A 19416-nucleotide genomic window follows, 5' to 3' on the forward strand; every position below is an offset into this window, starting at 1 on the left:
TTCTGATTTTAGGTGAACTCCATACTGCAAGTATGCTTGGCTTCACTCAGCCCTACTTCGCCATTAGAGATTTACCACAGCATCAATGCAGGCTGTAGATCTCACCCTCTGCTGTGGGAAGATTTTCTCGAGCGAGTTGACGTATTGATCAGAGCTCAGTTTCTTGTTTTGAGGAAGGATGGAACGCTTATGTTCGCTCATCCATCTTTACGAGAATGGCTGACGAAGCACGAGGGAATGGAAAATCATAAATTTGTTTGCGATGTGAGGTAAGCTGCAACAGAATGAAAATTAATTTAGGAAATTAGGATACTAAGATATAAACTAACCTGCAGAGTTTGTTGCTGTCATAAATAAAGTTGTTCCATGCAGCTGAGGTGTATTGAATAACTTTGAAAATGAGATATGAAGCAAAAATAAGTGTCCGTTGCTTATATATTTATTAGTTTTATTATAATTGAAGCAGTTTCGAATTCTTTTCAGTTTGTTTTTTTAATTCTTGCGAATTTTGAGAATTATTTCTAGGGTTTGCAACGCTGTTAGCAGCCTTGATCAACACATTTCTGTCCATAATGCTGTTAAAAATGTAAATTTGTCCTTAGCCTATTTTAGAAAAACTCTCTTATTCGCAATTAATATTGCTTTAAATATCTTTGCCAATATCTGCAGTTTTGTCATTTTTAAAATGACATATTTTGATAGTTAAGTTACTTTTTGGATATTTTTATTTAGATTGGCACAGATTTTTGAAACAGTCGATCACCCGGCTAATAATATACACTGATGTGCAAAGGATAAGGAAAGCATCAATGCTAAGAATGGAAAATTTTATGTAATGCGACGGCCTGCGTAATGCAACGAACTTATCACTCACAACAGAACAAATTTTGCCTTCAAGAGTTTGATAATTTAATTTACAGAAATTCGTCAACCAGTAGACGCAGTTGATTTACGAATGAATAATTAAAAAAAAAAAAAAAAAAAAAGAGAACCAGTTGCACCCTGGAACAACCACACTTCTTCTTCCAGTCACATAGTTCCCTGAGGAGCTGTTGTGGCCACCAACAAATTCCTCAACTGCATGATCCCATCCTTCCACCTAGTTGCAGGTCTTCCTTTAACAGCAGTTTTTGGAGTTGGTTTTGTTATGGTTTATATTGTCGAGCAATCGAGGTTCCGCTCTCGAAGATGTGGAAGGTGGTGCGGTCATTATTGATCGTGCCTTCCCTCATAATTATTCCTCCCGCCACCAAAACTATTCTTTTCCCCCATTCTGGAGGGATGATATCGCGAGCACCCGAGTCTATAAATGTAAAGAAAATCACTATTCAGACTGAATCTTGACTCAAAGAACAGAATCTTAATCCACTTTCAGTGTTCCAGTTGTGATGCTCTGTACTATTTGGTAAATGGTCTTCCTTCTGTAGTTACGTCAGAGGAACAGAAATGGCAGGTTTCCTATCACGAGCGTCCTTTATTTCAGCCTGCAAGACGATGAGAACTCCAATGTCAGCTGAGTGAAAACATTTTTTTGTTGCACTTCGCTGCTATGGCCAGATATTGGTCCCCTTCTATATTATTGCCTGTGGATGGCCTTCACCGCTCCTGGAATTATTTCATAGCCTTGAGATGATACTTTTGGACACATCGAAGAACGTGGACCTTTGCGGGGGATTGGACCATCATCCTTCCAACTGCTCCTCACTGACAATCAACCAGACGCTATCACTTATGCCGCGTTGTACAGTTCTGTAAAAGAAAAACCTATTAGGTGTGTACTCTGTTACCTAACAGGAATAAAAGTGAAAAAATGCCATTTAAGTCTATTTGTAGAAGACTGTGAAATTTACATTTTGCGGACCTTCTGTTCGACTTTTGTGCATATGTCCTGAAAGATAACGTGAAAATTTATTGAAATCCTTAAATTTTGCATAAGTGTGTTAAAAGAAGCTCATACTGGAAGAAAACTGCCAACCCGTTTTATTGTGTGGCTTCAAACGAAGGAGGAATTGAAATCCGTGCTATTCTGTAATGCGTGGGTTGAAGGTTGATAGGGCGGAACGCTACATTGGACTTGAATTTCTGTAGATTGCAACTTTCAGAAAATGCATGCGAAAGCAAGTTATTTCAAAGAACGGATGTAGAAGGGAAGAACAAGGAAGAATAAATGTAGGGTCCTGGGAGCTTGGAGTTGAATCACAGGCCAAATGGTCAAGGTCAAATGTTGACTAGTTAGGCACATGATAGGACTAATTTGAGAAAAGGGTGGAATTAGATGCTAATTCAAAAGAGGACATATCTGTGGGAAGGGTACGCAGCAACTCTTGATGTATTTGTGTTATGGACTATTAATTAACCTGACTTCGCTCTTTTGGATAGCGTCTAGAAGTTTTAACAGAAATTTTTCGGCCGCTAACCCAGATGAGGTAACAATATTCCGTATTAGGGAGGATTTGAGGTTTGCAAACAATAACAAATTTCTTTGAATCTTATCATTGGGCACGCATAGCGTGATTTATATCAATCGCAACAGATGGCAGCACTGGCCTATTAATTGTAGTAACATAAAAGATAAAAGTAGGAGTATTTAACGCGCTTTTATTTCAGCGTTATTCAAATTTTAAATCACACATAAATATCTTATGGTGTTATTTATTTGAAATTCTTGAGAAATTTATTTTCTTTCAGACTTGGCCATGCCATGATTGCTCTGCGTCTGACTCGTCTAGAACGTCCTCTGACAGCACAACGCTGCCTCGAATTAGGGAACCACATTCTGAAGGCCAACATTTACAAGGAAAAAGACCGTGAGAAAAGTAGTGTCCTCTACACGCCACTGCTGTCTCCTCCTGACCTGTATGCAGTTTGGCTTCACCATTCTGCCGAAGATACAAGTTCTGCCTTAGGTTACCATAGAAACATGTATGTGCCCAATGTAAAGGTATGGATCAGAAGTTGTAGTAGAAATAACGTCAGTAAATTTAATATAGTTTGGATAAAGATGCCCCCAAGTTTAATTTGATACAGTTAGTGTGTGCGTTAGTTAGTTACTTAGTTTGTGTGTTAAGAGCCAAAGCGACTAAAGCTATGAGGCGACACTGTTGTGTCTGTAAACCGCGTTTGATATAGTTATGGGCAAATATCCTTTTTGTTAAACCCCTTTAGTCTTAACAAGCAGAAGGATCAAGGTGGGGCAGGGTTGCTGTAGAAGGTTTTAGGAGCATCAGCGATTAAGGCCACATTGCTCCGTGTGTACTGTTTGAAAATTGCGTGTTCTGTGGTCGATTTTCTCTTTACTGAACGAAAAACCCAAGTTTCCGGTAGAAAAAACCACGCACCCCCCCTGAGACCCACTAACTCAGCTACTTTGTGAAAAAGGCCCATAAAATTCGTGCAGTCATCGACGGGACTCGAACTCGGGTATTTTCCACCCAGTGTGGGGAGGACGCCGTTTCTACCAACTATGCTACCCACGAGGGCGTGGGACAGGGAGATTCACCTCCCACGGACCTGGACATTGTGGATGGAACCCAGTATTCGAATCGAGACTTTCCTATGGAGAAAGGCGGTCGGCTCAGTGAGGTTGATTGCCACAGGACCCATTTTGGCTCACTATGCCCCCGTTAACGGGGGCATAGTGAGCCAAATGTTATAGTGATACATATTTCGAAGATTCTTTTAATCCTCGTTACAACGAACATTTACTATGAAATATTCGTTATAATGAGGTTTACTTTGAAATCCTGATTACGTATTGACATTTGGAGTAAGGAATACATGAAGAATTGCATATGTTTTCAGGTGCAAGAACAGAGGAAAAACTTATAAAGTGTTTTGCCCTCGCAGTTAGCACAGTGAATATAATCACCGTCCTCCCCACACAGGTTGAAGAGGATCCTATTCGAATCCTGTCAACGATGCTAGAAAGTTTTATGGGTTTGTTTCACAATGTGGCTGATTATTCATTCTCAAGAGAAGGTTGCGTGGTTTTGCTCTTCCGAGAACTTGTTTTTTTCGTCCAGCAAACAGTCAAATCGACTACAGAATACACACAGTTTACAAACGCAATATTGTTGCCACATAGCCTTAGTTGCTTTGGCGCTTATCATACAAGATTAAGGTATTTTGGAAAGTTACAGGATATTCCTGGAATTTAGATGCCTCTCCTAATATGTCAGGAGGTTTTGTGAGGCATTGTGTTGTTACTTATATTTAAAAAGAACACCTACCGGCATTACAAATGTGTACTGCAAAGAAGTTATAATGCAGGGTTATCCAATTAAAATGCAACTCGCTTTGTAATAAAACATTTTTTTTTTGTTTCGTAGCAAATGCATAATTTGATTAAAAGCGTTAAAGCATGTGCCGGAAATGCCTGCCTAGTTCTAGGCATGCATCCATTCTTCACAGTGTGTTCGTGGCAACCCTACTAAGAATATGCTCATTAATGACGCAAATGAAGTTCTCATTCTTAACTAATTGTTTTTTGAATGCGAGGTAATGGTTCAAAATAAACAGTCGTTCTCGAAAAACCCATGTTACGCACCGCACTAATAAATGCTGTAATGCGCCTAAAATGCCATCGCTGTTACAATGAAACTGTCATTCTTCCGCGACATGTCTAAAAATATCTTACACGTCCATAACGTCACGGGCTCTGTTGCCATAGTCACCTCCTATTGACCGATGAGTTGCGTGATAAATGAATAACCCTGTATATTATTTAATACGCGAGTCAAAAATATTGTCGAATATTTGCATTTCACTCGAACTTATACCACTTTTTTTAAACCCCCAAAGGTTAATCGATTACTTCTACTCGCCGGTGCGGATGCTAACTTCCGAACTGATCAGTTGGATAATGCCCCCCTGCTATCTGTGGCAGCCCACTGTGGGTTTACGGCAATGGTGTCGATGTTACTCGATTTTGGAGCCGACTGCGATGCTATCAATGACTCCGGGAAGACGGCGCTTACTTTAGCGTGCGAACAAGGACATCTGGAAATTGTTAAGATTTTATCGACCGGTGGTGCTACCGTAAGTACTCGTTTCTCTGCTCAAGGTAAACACCGAACTTGCGCGAGGAATAATTGATCTAGAAATAAATATATCAACGTCGAATAAAATTAATAACAATTAAAATTAGTGAAAAATATGAAGATTTTCCTTAATATTCTTATTTGTATTATGTTAACACTTTGTGTCCTAAACATCTTCCAAAATCATTTTAGAATTTGCTATAAAATAATAGCTAGTCGCTATACTATATTGTTTTCAGCAGAAATCGCTTCGAACCGTGCTGCCATCTATTGAGAAAATAGAACTAACAACTGGACGCTGTATTTTATATGAATATTAAAATACGTAAATTTTGAAAAAAATCGAATTTTCTATCGCTTAATTTTGATCCTCGTGCTCTATCGAATTATATTTATTATTTCTCTTTCAGGTCAATCTGAAAGACAATAGTGGACGTTGTGCTCTCGTGTGGGCAGCTTCCAGAGGTCATCACGAAGTGGTCAATTATTTCATGCAGTGCGACTGGCCTGTCGCGAATCAAATGCGGAAAAGTAAGGATGAGGCTGTCCAGGAGGCCTTAGTTGCTGCGGCAGTTGGAGGTCACTTGTCGGTGAGTGGTTACTCTTCTGCGACCTCTGATGAAGGATTCGACGAAGTTTTTGCTCGTTTCTTCACTGCTTATATGACCTTATAAAATTCAACGCTTAATTTGTTAAAATTAATATAATTTTGGATCGTATAAGTGTGTTCCAGGGCCGGCTCGATGCCATCACAGAAAACCTCTGTGATAAGTAAGCACCCCGATGAGGTTTCCATCAATTGGAATTTACTTAAGAGGCGCGGTGCACTTCGAACTGCTCTCCTAATATGTCTTTGGATCAAAAATTACAAAAATGTGACCTTTAATTTTGGTTCACAAAAGTTGCTCTTTGATTCAAAGCTCGCAACTGTACGATCCAAAATTCGATTTATGAATTTGCCACAAAAAATTTAAAATTGACGTCATTCTTTGTTTATTTGTAGGTGTGCGAGCTTTTGTTAAGCCTGGGTACCGTGAATATTGACAAATGGGACAGCGCTAGCGGGCACACGCCATTAACTGCCGCTTCGCACTCCGGCCACCCGGATCTTTGTAAAACGCTTCTCCAGTGCGGTGCTTCTGTAGCGGTGTGCAATGTGAAAGGAGAATCTCCGCTGGCATGTGCCGTTGTTGGTAATCACTGGGAAGTGGTGCAGCTGTTGTTCAATCATAATGCAGAACTTGAGCAAACGGATTCCGAGGGTCGAACTCCGCTGATGTTAGCCGCCGGAGAGGGTCATTTGGGTATCTCGGAGTTACTGATCGAAAAAGGTATTGCGGCACACAAAATTCGAGCGTGTGTGGTGATAATGTTTATGTATTTAAATAAATATTTGTTTAAATAATGTTTAAAGCTGTGTCTTCTCGATTTCAGGTAGCTCTCTGTCCGCGAAGGATAAGGAAGGTAGAACTGCCCTCCGTTGGGCTTGTGTCAAAGGTCAGTTGCAGATAGTCCAGTGTATTCTTGACCACGGTGCTGACATCAATATGACGGACCGACAGGGGAAGACAGCATTGCACATGGCCGTCAGCCACGGAGACTTACAACTGGTGAGCATCTTCCATTCAAAGGTTTCTACGACTTACAGCGAGTTTATCCGTTCTTGGAGAGCTTTCTTCATTTGTGCGTAAAATTTTATGATAATACATAGTTACGAGAGGAATTGGGATACTTATGAATAAGTATATTTTATGAAAATTGTTAGTTATGAAAATAGCGAAGAGGGGGAAAGCGCATAGGTATACATCCAGCGGGATGCCAATGGTTGGTGGTTGCTGGATTTTAGGAGCATCGGCGACTAAGACCATGTTGCTCCGTGTATATTGTCTGTAAATTGCTTCTGGTGTGTTCTGAGGTCAATTTTCTGTTTTGCTGGACGAAAACCCGAATTTATAGGAGAAAAAGCCATGTGCCCTCGCCTGAGACCGACTAACTTAGCCACGTTGTGAAAAAGGCCCATAAAATTCCTCGCGTCATCGACGGGACTCGAACTCAAGTCTTTTCCACCCGGTGTGGGGAGGACGGAGATCTTACCGACTGTACTGCCCACGAAGGAACGCGGGATGCCAAAGGGGTAGGACTTAGCATACGAGGAGTTCTCAACATTTCGAAGAACTCTGTCTGGAACATCGTATACGTAACCGGAAGCCAACTGGACATCAAACAGGTTCAAATGATCGTTGTCCGGTTTTGACATTATTGTATTTGAGGTGAGCAGTTAATTAATTAAAAACGAGTGTGTCATCGTCTATTTAAAAACAAATTGCTGATCTCGATATGCGCTGTTTTCATCATATGAAACAATAGCGTCATTTTGGAAAACAGCTTGAAAAGGACTACACCTCCCCGCCCCCATATTTGTTCTTCTTTTCTGTGGTATGATAGTGAAGTAATGGCATTTGTGGGTGGGTGGATTTTGCAGAAGGAGCGATCCTGGATAATGCTGTCCCTCGCCGTTCATTCAATACCTTCCAATTTCCAACAAGATAGTAATCCTGCAAACTTAAATATTTTGATTGCTGTACTTGAATAGAAAGCAGCTACAAACGAACATTTTCCATTTCGGGTTATCCAAGCAAGTATTCGTGCACCATCATTTATTACGTACGTATGTAAATTGACTGGTAAATTTGTCAAGAAAACAACAACAAAAAAAAAAAAAAACGGGTTGGGGGAAGACCTTTGCTATCTTGCCCGAGATCGACTAGCTCGGCCATGGTATGAAAATTGACGGTTGTAAACCCAGCCATCCCGATTTATAATTCTAATATTCGATCATATTATTATCTGCATTAAAAATTACAAAATTTTAAAAAGTGGCAGTTTTTTAAAAATCTTTCTACTTTAAAAATTTAGTTTCTTCAATATGCTTATCCCTTTCCTTTTCTTTTGTAGGTTCAGCTGCTTCTGGACAATGGGGCCAGTACGGAACACGAGGACCACAAATGCTTGCGACCTCTGGATCAAGCCATAGAATGTGGAAATGCCGTTATAGTGACGAGGTTCTTAAGGAGAGGGGCGAAACTTGGTGTGTATGCCACTTTTATAAAAACATTGAAATTTTATTAATGGCAAAGTGTAGTCCGTGTTGTTAATACGGCTATAGAAGCAATCACTCGCAGGAAAAAAAAAATGGCCGCTTTAAAAGATGTGGCAAAAGAATTCGGTATCGCATCCTCTTCCACGCTTCGTACATTTTTTGGTTATGTTCTCTTTCTTTCTCTCTCTTTAGGCAATGTTACACTGTAACATTGCCTAAAGAGAGAGAAAAATGTTAAAAAATTATAGTATAATGAATTTGGATATCGGTGGTTACTTTTCTCTTTTTTTAAAAAAAAAAAGAAATAAAAAATGTTCCAGTGAAGAAAAAGTATAAAAGAGAAGCAGATATGCAACCATAACAAAAGAGCTCTCGTATTTCCTCTAGAAATATTCTCGTAAAGAAGTTCACTGAATAGGCAGAAAATTAGATATCGAATTCGTTGGTGGAATCTGAACATTTCAATTTTGATTGCGCCAAAGTGGAATTTTTGTATTAATGTGGGGGGGGGGGGAGTTAAACGTTACAAAGAAAAATTATTATATTAAAATGTAAAAAGTAACAATAAGTTGTATCTTCTGTACTGTAGTTCTTAATGCGTTGTATTTCTTATAAATAAAATATGCTTTCGAAAGGATACGCCCTGAACCGTATGAAATCTTTATCTACGTATACTCTTGTAGTAATTTTATTTATTTATTGATTTTAAGATAAATATGAAAGCAAAATAAACACCGGAAATTACTATTTCTATATTCGAAAAAAATGCAGTAGAATTAATTTGAAGAAATGATTCTCTTTAAATTATATCTGACGGTAATTCTTTAGAACGGTTTGTGCACCCCCTGAGAAGTTTGATGTAACGGGATTTTAGTGTACGTATACTTTAACCCCACAGATATAAATTAAAAGTTGCGCGTGCTAATAAAGTCAGTATAATTCCGTGAATCTCATTTTAAAAGTTAAGAGATGATATTTTATCTTTTGACTAAATTCTTTGCAGTAATTCAGAAATAATTTTAACTTATTATTAGTAGTATTAAAATGACATACGATGTAAGGAAACGAACATATTAGGCATCATTCCGAATAGAAAGAAAAAAAATAAATAAAAGCGTGTGTACCCTGTACGCACGAAAGATGTTTTATAATAATAATAAGATTCTTTATTAACATAAATTTTATACAATAGTGATTCCTTACACAGAAAGCCAGAGGAATCTTACAATTCGTTGTTTATACAAGTGATTTTGTTTTATAATAGAAAAAAAAAATAATAATAATAATTAATATATAAAAGCAAAGATGATAATCAAAATGTAAAAATGAATAAGTAATTACACCGAAAAAGGACTACAAGTTGAGCAGAACATGAAATGACATCGGCTAACTAAGATCGGCACTTATATAAATGTCCCTTACAAACAGCAAGGCAGGACAAGATGCCATCGCGATATGCCTTGTCTATAGTCCACAGGTCGATGTCGATGTTGAGCGAGTTGAGAGTGTCCAGAGTCACATTAGGGAAGTGTCTCTTGAAATTCTGTAACCACTGGAGCCTTGAGAACAAGGAGGGGGTACTACGGAGATGTCTGCCTGCCAAACGCCAACCAACCGTGTTCCACCTGCTTAGCTGAGCACAGATATGAAGGAATGATTTTATTTTTAGCACACAGGCTCTGTGGACTATGGGCGTATATTGCAGGTTGCAGCAGAGAGTAGATTTAGATGTTGTGTAGATATGTTGCGACCACAAGTTGACCCACTTCAGCACCCAGAATTCGAGGCCCCATAGTTTCCTGAGGCCGATGGGTGGTGCCGCCGACCAAACTTCCACGGCATAGGAGAGTACACTACAGAAGTAAGTTGCGAGGTATTTTTTGATTATTTGCTTATTGTGCGTTTTGCACAGATCAATTTTCATTCCCCAGAACGCTCTCAGGGCTTTGGAATGCTGAGCTTGGATTTGTTTTTTATAGGTGAGATTGGCATCGAGGATTACTCCTAGGAATTTGACACTGTCTGTGGGAGTCAGGACGTTTCCTGCCAATTCCGGAAGTAGAGAAGATGCAGTATCAGTAGAAGTCATCCGACTTGGCGTAAAGATGAGATAGTTTGACTTCTCTGGATTGACTGACAGGCCAAAAAATTTGGCATACTTACAGAATGTATTTAGGTAGCTGTTTACAGATTCAGAGGAGGTTTGTCTTTCTTGCGAATCCCCGACGTGGCGTTTGCATGGCAAGTAGCAAACAATATCATCAGCATACGATAGGAAAGCTGGAATTTGATCCACTAGTGGAACGGATATTGCTGCTAATAGCAAGGCTGAGAGAAAACCACCTTGTGGGATCCCTACTTCGACGCTTTTAGTGACTGTAATGCCATCGCCTTTGAAGTGAAGCATTCTCCTAGATAGCAAATTATTGAGGATCTCGAGCATATTTCCGGATATCCCGTAGAATCTCTCAAGTAAGGCAAGAAGGGGTGTTATTTGGACTGAGTCGAAAGCAGATTTCATGTCCAGAAAAATGGTGTGAAGATCTTCGTTGTCATTCCTTTTTTATGTGAAAACATCCTTTTGGCTTGGAAGAGGTTAACGAAATTCATTTATAGAATAGTAAGACGTCACAATCATAAAATCAACGTTAGTTACTTATTTAGCGTAATTTGGGATGTGACGTCATTTCCGTTACATTCCATTGTTAGGTGCCGCCATAGATGTTTTCACATAAAAAAGTACTCCCATCATTCCCATCGTCAAAAAGTGCCTATTCAGTTCTACCCAGTATCTTGCTTAACTCTCTACCTTGGTGATCTTTGTAGGAATTTAGTCCACCATACCACAACACATTTTCCGAAGGTAAACTTCATAAGATTTGTCTATCGTTATTACATAAGGTTTTATAGTTGTTTTGTTATAGTAGTAATTTCGTTGGTACAATAGTAAAGATAGCTGCAAAATTCAACTCCAACTCCATTTCGGCTGCATTGTCAATAAGTCTCGAAGGGTTCTTCTCAACAACTGAAACGAATGTGTTTTTAGTCTCCAGGATATCCCATAATGCATAATTATCAAAGTATATAGTAATAATTCCAGTTAATAACACTCAAATACCGGAGTCCACCGTAGTCTCCCCCTTTTTGTAGTTAAAGCTCTGACTTTTTCCTTTGACCATCGAAATTTGCTTGGATACTACTCATTTCATGACATTATGATCACTCCCCGCTATCTTTTCCTGGACTGTCATTATTTTACTGCTTGGTAAGAACCGAGTCAAGGATATTTTATCCCCTCGTGCTTCCTCTTTCGTGTTGAAATTTGTGTACAGCATGACCGCGATTTCCAATCTGTAAGAGGGAAATTAAACTCCTCTATAATGATGAACTCGCTCTTGCTCACAAGTTGCCCAAAGAGATAAGAAACTTTTATCGTACTCTTCGTAGTGATGGCACCACGTTTCAGTTATTCCTACAATCTGCTGATCTAATCAAGAGCTTTACTTTCGCTGATTTTATTTATAAATCAATTCAGAGAATTTTTACTTTGAATTATTTAAGTTAGCTTTGGGTTTTTTTTAATGGGCTCGTTTTAAGTGGATTAGAAGCATTCTTGATAAAAATAATAACCTTTTAATTAATTTACAAATTTGTCTCAATAATTATCTCTAAATTGGTCGAAGTTTAATTAAAGCAAGTTTCAGTTAAAGAGAAATCTAATTTAGAAAAAAAAAATTTAATTCTACTTAGGTCCACGGACTTGGTTAATGGCAGAAGGGAAGCCACTAGTACAGATGCTCCTCCTTAAAAAACTTCTTAGTGATGGCAATCTCTTGTATAAGGTTAGTGAAGAATATTCTTAGCTTTTTCTTTGTGGGTTACTTTTCAAATAAGAAAAAATAATTATTATTTCAATTTTTAAGTCATTATAATTGTACTGGAACGATAAAGTTGATCGTTTCTTATTGGTGCCGAACAAGAATTGTACGTGTTCATCATGGCTGTCCTTCAGTTTATTGACATAATCTTCTTCTTCTTCTTCCCTTTTTTAGAAAGGTCGGCTTCAGGACGCCATCTACCGGTACCAGTATGCGCTGAAGAAATTTCCTAACGTAGATCAAGGAGAACAGAGCCAAAGGTTTCGTAATATTAAGTTCCAGCTCCATCTAGGGTTATCGAGAGGAAAAAGAAAACTTCAGGTGAGTGTTGTTGATACGAACTCCAAATACCATTATGAAATTTGATATAATTTTATATGGTAGGATTGATCGTAACGATGTTTGTATATATCATACTTTTTACTTTCTCTCTCTCTGATAACTAAGCTAACTAATCAATAAATCTCACGAAGTGTTAATTATTTTCTCCTACCAATCGGTGCATTGTGTTCGTTGATTAACGCTATACATAATACATCGCGCGTGTTTCCTGCAGGACTTTGATGGCGCAATCCAGGCAGCTGACAACGCCCTGAAGATTAAGTCGGAATCCTTTGAAGCCCACTACGCCAGTGCACGCGCCAGGAAAGACGCTGGGTAAGAATACTTTTAGCATGCTTTTATAATAGCTTTAATGAGCGCAACGTGAAATTCTCTAAATAAATGAGGGGGAAGTGAAGTGTAAAACGAAGTTTTCGAAAATGACCATCTGTGACGTCATAGCAAGGACTTCGCTCTTCAACATCTGGACTTTTAACCTCACTGCGTGGGTTGTTGGGGGAACTGTTTCGCATTATTACTGAACCTCAAAGTGGAGTCAAATGCGTAGTTATTTTTCACATGCCTTTAAATGGTATCGGGGAACCTGATAGGTTCTCACGCCCAATTTTTATACGAAAAGCGTAAGAAACCCATTTCAAAAAGTATCGCATTAAAAGTTTGACTGTACTTAGGAAAGCAGAAAAAAAATTTAGAATTTTAATTATTGAATAACAGTTAACGAGAGGGCACTTGCGAGATGCCGCGCCACTACTGCCAGGTTTTAACTCCAAGTAGTAGGAATATTTATGCGTATTGCTGGGACAACCATTTTTATTCACTTATTGGTGTAATCTTATTTTATTTGCTATATTTATTAATTAACTTGAAAATAAAAAGTAAAGGTTACATCTTATTTGAGTTATATGTATATGAATTGAAAGAGCTTGTCAAAGCACAACGACACGTTGGATGTATGAAAATGCATAACGAATAATTTTTTTTAACATATATTTTTCTTTTTTTTCCAGTTATCATACAGAAGCGCTCTTCGATATCAGGGAAGCACTTCGACTTGCGCCCTCTAACGATGAACTAAGGAACCTTCTATTAACTGTAAAATCGGATATCGAAGCGGGAATTAAAGATACGAAAGACACGCTGACCACGAAGAATGAAGTGAAAATGTCAACTTTTAGTTGCAAAGGGTATTTATTAATCTTTTTGTTTTGTTTAACTAAAACCTTAGAGTAATTTTTTTTTATCTTTACGTTATACCGATTTCGAACAGGACACGAAGAAAATTGAACCAATGTTTTCAAAAAAACAAAATTTGCGTTGTCTTCACTGACTTTAAAGATCACAGCAACCCTGCAGATGCATTCTCGAGAACGATTTGTGGTCCAATTTTGTCGTAATTATCCAAGTATCGTCCGATTAATTCCCAGAAGTCTGGAATTTTGCAGCGTGACCTTTATTTGCTACTCCAACACGTCCCAAACATGACCTTCTGTTGATTTTAGTTCCACGGTGCTCTTTCGAACCAGGGCATTATTTACCAAACTGTGTGACAATGAATACTGTCACGCTGATACTGGGCTCTCGTGCATAGATTCTCACGTGGACACCAAGTAGGCATTAGCATTTGACATCTAAGTCAAACCACATGAAACAGGTCGGAACCATTCGTGACAGGCACTGACTGGAGGGTTTCATGGGTTGCATCTTATGGTGTCTTGCTTAGGGCATTTGGTCTTACAGCTATTCCCATTCTTTGTCACGTATTTCTTGTAAGCTGAGCAAAGTAGGTGTTTTTCATCATTTCATGATGGTAAAGGCGACTTCTTTTCTGTGATCTACGCAATAAAGCGACTTATAAAATTACGAATACCTTTTAAAGAAAAAAAAGGAAAAATACCGTATTAAGTAGTACTCCTTGCATAACGCCTTCCCATATTAATCGGCTTTCCAGTATATGTGGAAGGTATGCTTTGATAGATATAGGAAAGCCAATTTCCTGATATAATTTATTTCCTGTTTGGTATTCTTCGTTTCATAACAATTCGTAATGTATTTGCAATTCTCTTTTGGAAACGCTTAAGTTTCCCACATCTTGAAATTGTTTCAATCTTTGGCACCCTTTCTTTGTGACCTAGTTATATCATGTTCTAATAATTTGACATTTTATTCGAAATTTCTGTACGTGTTTCTCTCGAAAGTTTTCTAAATTGAGCTAGTAATTTCGTATATTCTGTTAAACATTAGTGTTTCTGCTCTGTTAGTGAATTCTAAATGCTTTTTTTTTCTATCAATTAAAATTTTATTTCGTATTACCATGTTCGTGACTAAATTTTATTTATTTTTTTTTTTATTTAAATCCCAAACTTTCATCTGTTGCCTCTTAATTGGGCCTCTTATATTTTCCAATCAGTATTTATGGTTGATATATAGGTTTCTGATACTTTTCTCTTCGAAAAAGTAAATTTTCTACTCTCTCTTATTTTCTAAATCATATTTTGTAAATTCTGCTCTACTTGCTACTGAAATATGGCCTCTGTCAGTTTCATTTCATGCTACCCACAAGGGTAGCACGATTGGTAGGATCGCTGTCCTCCCCACACCGGGTAGAAAAGACCTGAGTTCGAGTCCTATCAATGAGGTGAGGAATTTTTAGGGGCCTTTCTCACAATGTGGCTGAGTTAGTCAGTCTCAGGCGAGGACAGCATGTTTTTTTTTTTTTTTTTTTTTCCCGGAAACTCTGGTTTTTCGTCCAGCAAACAGAAAATTGACCTCAGAGGACACGCAGTTTGCAGACAGTATATACGGGGTAATATGGCTTTAGTCGTAGATGCTCCTAAAAACCCTACTGCTATTGCAACATGTGTGCAAAGAGAGTATTGGTAGTTGTTGGAAAAGCAGAAATCTTTAAATAATGTTTCATTGTTGTTGATTGCTTCTCCTTGTTCCAGCGCATCCTGGAACCGGATCGTTTCCAACTTACAATAAAGTTATCCATCAAGGTTATAGCCACCGTTTTTTGTTCGTTTTGTTCAGGAAATCTCGAAAGAGTTCATAGAATTCTTTCTTCTGATCTCTTCCCTCTGCTAGTGCATATATTACAAAATTATTAAAAATTTTATTGATTAATTTATTCTAATTATTCTGTATAAATCCAAGATAATGTACTGTTTTATGCATTGCTATTGTGTCGTGATCACTACTACCACTCCTAATAAACCCAGTTGTCCTCTGATACCCCTGAGTAAATCATAATGTAATTGTCGATGATCTGAAATCGTTTCCTTTTCTTTTTAGTCTAGATATTGCAATTATATCTATACGTCTCTTTTTTTCAGTTCAATGTTTTTATTATTTCATTTTGTGGATGAATCCACGAACATTCCAGATAGGGATTATTTTATTTTCCAAAGAGCGGCCTGTTTCCATTGGCCAGATCTGTTCCATTTAAAGCAGTTGTGTTTTCCTTCTCGAGAGTTTTTCGAGTAATTCGGGACTTTCCCTGGAGAGGTTACTTTCCTTTCGCAAGGTAAATTTGGTCGTAAGGCCTTGTGGGTTCTCACCGTACCATATGTAGGGATCGCATTTCCTCTATTCTAGATGTTATGGTCATACCGCCAGTACTCGGTTGTCGGAGTATACTGGTAGTATTAACGTTTTGTATTAATCAACCAATTCCAATTTGTGTGCCACACTGATTGGCCCACATGCGAAAACCTACGGTCAGGAAGGGTTCAGAGACGACGAAGTTGTTTGTTGTTGTTTGTTATTTGGTTTTTAGGAGAATTAGCAACTAAAACCATATTGCTCCGGGAATATGCGGTGGTCATTCCCTGACCTTTTCGCATCCTCCTCCGTATTTGGTGGTCACGGGCTCGAACCCCGGTCTAATCAAGAAGCGTGTGCCACGCACTGCTGCTCCTGCCCACCTGGCTACGGAGGCGTCCCACGACGAAGTGAAAGTGGAGGAGTTTTTTTTTTTCAACTATGGGACTAATTTCTCAAGAAAATATTTGTGCACGACAGGGGGACTAGTTGACTGTTCATTAGGAAAGGCACTAGCCGATCAGCAAAGCCGTTCCTCGCTAGTAGCAGAGTCGATATAATCACTGTTCTCCCCACACCAGATGTAAAAGGCACGGGTTCGAATCCTCTGAAATAATGCGAGGAACTTTTATGGGCTTTTTCACTGCATGGCTGAATTAGTTGGTTCCAAGCGAGAATATCAAGGTTTTGTTCTTCTAGAAAGTCTGATTTTATTTCTAACAAATTAGACAAACCGACCAGTAAAACACGCAATTTATAGACATAATACACATTGTCCGCGGGTTCCCCCCTAACATGACAAATTTTTTAACCGATCAGCAACCCTTAACATGAACTTGACGTTAAAAATATAAAAATCATTAACACGGATGCACGATATAAAACGAATGGTTCGCAATTCTTTGTTCTCGTAATGAATTACAATTTATTTATTTATTTATTTGTGCCATGGAAAACTATTACAGCCACTTCGTATTTTTCAGTTAACTATTTTGACTAATTCACTGTATGTAATACATTCATTTTAATAATAATGTAGTGATTAATGCAATACATTCATATTGTTGACACGAGTCTACTGACCGATGTAACTTTTGTCTTTCCAGTAAAACCGATTGTAATCAGGGAAATGATTCTCGACCAACCAGCATATCCAGGCCTGTTCAGTATTCTACAATCACGCGACCCAAAGAACTGGTGGAACCGATCTCCGTCGGTAGCATTGTGTAATTCCAAATCTAGTCAATGTAATATTTGTATTTCAGGGATAATGACTCACCACCTTCCAACGTGTGGCCACACTGATTGGCCCACATGCGAGAACCTACGGTCAGGAAGGGTTCAACCCGGAATCTCAGACGACGAAGTGAAAGTGGATGAGTTGTTTTCAACTACGGGACTAATTTCTCAAGAAAATACTTGTGACCACTCAGGATTTTTCCAGAAGACTTACTCCATCGGGTTCCGATTCTTATTTAGCACCGTTGCTATATTTTTGTATTTCTATTAGTGGCTGTTACCGTATTTCGTATTCTTCTACAGGAGGGCATTTTAATCGTTCTTCCAACTTGAAATGTAACGAGAATTGATTAGTCGAATGACAGTACAAACTTTTCGTATCCTTGTCAGACACGTTACTTTGCATAACTTGAGTATTTAATATAATTCGGTTTTAAATATTTATTTGAAACTGTTTTTATATAATCCAAAAAAATAACCATGAAGTACCCATACAGTCTTAACATCAGACTAATGAATTAAGATACACGTGAGCTTTGACGACATGTTATGATTTTAAAGGAGTCGTGGTCGCTGCTGTTAACTTAAGACATTAACAGTAAAAAAAAAAAAAAAAAAAAAAACTTCAATGAGTTATAACATCGTGGTATTCCAAAATCAAATTACTTTTATTTTCTAATTTAGAAATGCTTTTAAAAATTATAATATTTCTAAACAAAAAATGCCCATTAATATTTCACGCGTAAATATTATTTCCCCAATATTTTTATTTTTTTCCTTGCTTGAATTCAATTACGACAATTTTTTTGAAATTTAAAATAATTATTTTAAAGCGAGTGAACATTTTCAAATAATTCTGAAGAGAGAGAGAGAGAGAAACGAAAAACCAGGTGGCGCAACGAGAAGAAAGAAATTGATTTCTTTGCTCGGTTTTCGTATACACTGAAACAAACCATAATGTTGCTATTAATGTCATTTTGTTCGCTTGCTAAAATTGTTTTTAAAAACAGTACAAATCTAGCAAATGTCTAGAAGTTATTAGTTATGAAATAAAAGCAAATATCGCAATACTCAGTAATTTATCACCAATAAAGTACAATTATCTGTAATGTTATGTACGAGTACAAATAATTTATTAGTTATTGTCAGATAGGAGTCTATAATAGTTTTTAAGAGCTTATTGGTCATAATCTATTAAATTATCATCTAGCGTATGCTTAAAGCACCATCAAGGCTTATAGTTCGCATGTTTCTCATTAAATAACATAACAATAATTCATTTTAAAGTAAATTGTAGGTTGTTTAAGCTGTTGGAATTTGATTTCGTATTTGTTCTGTATTTTCCCATGTTTCATATTTTCCTATATTCCATAATTTGTACTTGTCCAGTATTTTCCGATATAACGACGTTAAAAAATAACGTTAAACCTTCATTTGTTTGTTTTCTTGTTTCATCCATGCACGACTAATACGTAACCGAGAATAATAACAAAAACTGCAAAGCTGTTGGAAAAACCGATGTTTAATTGCTGGGAAGATCAAGATCCTTATCCAGATTATAAAAACAGTATAGCTCTTCCACAGGAAAGTCGAGAGCTAATGCGGGCCTCGGGTGCAAAGTGCATAACAGTCCCGCCCCCATGTCTTTGCACACGTGTTTGTGGATGCGTGACCGCATATCCGTATAATAGTTCAATACGATAAAAAATTAATAAAATAAATATTATTAAGTTTATAGATTTTTTTTTGGCGATTATGAAAAACGAATTTAATTACTTAACAGTTGCTAATATTAAGGTCTTGGCCGGGTTCCCTGAAAAATTGCGGGTTCGGGCATTGTAAACCCCTAAATAACTTGCATTGTACTGCCTGGTTATTGTTTGCTTTTTATGTTTAGCTTTTGTATATACATATATTCAGGAACCACATTAATTTTTCAAAAATGTATAGGGTCGTTCTATTCAGATCGATAAAAACGTTTCTTGGGGCAACTAGGTCAGGTTGTAACTACTGTACTACGTTGCCACCGCCGGAAGGCTACAGTTGGTACGATTCTTAAAGAGCAGAGGGGTCCCGCTCAAAACCTGGCGGCAGAATTTGTAGTTATTCCTTTGCTGTAGGTTAATTAAAATTAGTAAAATTAAAAGTTGCGCAAATTCATTAAATTTACCGAACAAATAAAACGAAGCGTACAAAAGAATGCAGTGAAGGTCTGGTGGTATAGATGGATTGCGACTTCCGCTACAACTTAATTTTTTTCCCCCCAACTTAAACGAGT

At 37.8% G+C, this 19416-nt stretch overlaps 1 protein-coding gene across 2 annotated transcripts in view; it reads left to right on the forward strand.

Annotated features, from left to right (window-relative positions):
• Positions 1 to 17750, forward strand: part of LOC150079597 (protein TANC2-like) — a 63481-nt gene extending 45731 nt beyond the window's left edge. For both annotated transcript variants that reach the window (XM_090383758.1, XM_090383759.1), the window contains exons 15-26: positions 13 to 269; positions 2689 to 2941; positions 4801 to 5037; positions 5450 to 5629; positions 6043 to 6370; positions 6474 to 6649; positions 7995 to 8127; positions 11890 to 11981; positions 12192 to 12338; positions 12574 to 12674; positions 13367 to 13543; positions 17006 to 17750. In XM_090383758.1, coding sequence (XP_090239884.1) covers positions 13 to 269; positions 2689 to 2941; positions 4801 to 5037; positions 5450 to 5629; positions 6043 to 6370; positions 6474 to 6649; positions 7995 to 8127; positions 11890 to 11981; positions 12192 to 12338; positions 12574 to 12674; positions 13367 to 13543; positions 17006 to 17129 — 2205 coding nt within the window. In that variant the 3' untranslated portion in view covers positions 17130 to 17750. The remainder of the gene's footprint in view (positions 1 to 12; positions 270 to 2688; positions 2942 to 4800; positions 5038 to 5449; positions 5630 to 6042; positions 6371 to 6473; positions 6650 to 7994; positions 8128 to 11889; positions 11982 to 12191; positions 12339 to 12573; positions 12675 to 13366; positions 13544 to 17005) is intronic.
• The last annotated feature ends 1666 nt before the right edge of the window (positions 17751 to 19416 follow it).

This window comes from Mastigoproctus giganteus, chromosome 10 (genome assembly GCF_048544385.1).
Source record: "Mastigoproctus giganteus isolate SK-2022 chromosome 10, ASM4854438v1, whole genome shotgun sequence".
NCBI classification, from domain to species: domain Eukaryota; kingdom Metazoa; phylum Arthropoda; class Arachnida; order Uropygi; family Thelyphonidae; genus Mastigoproctus; species Mastigoproctus giganteus.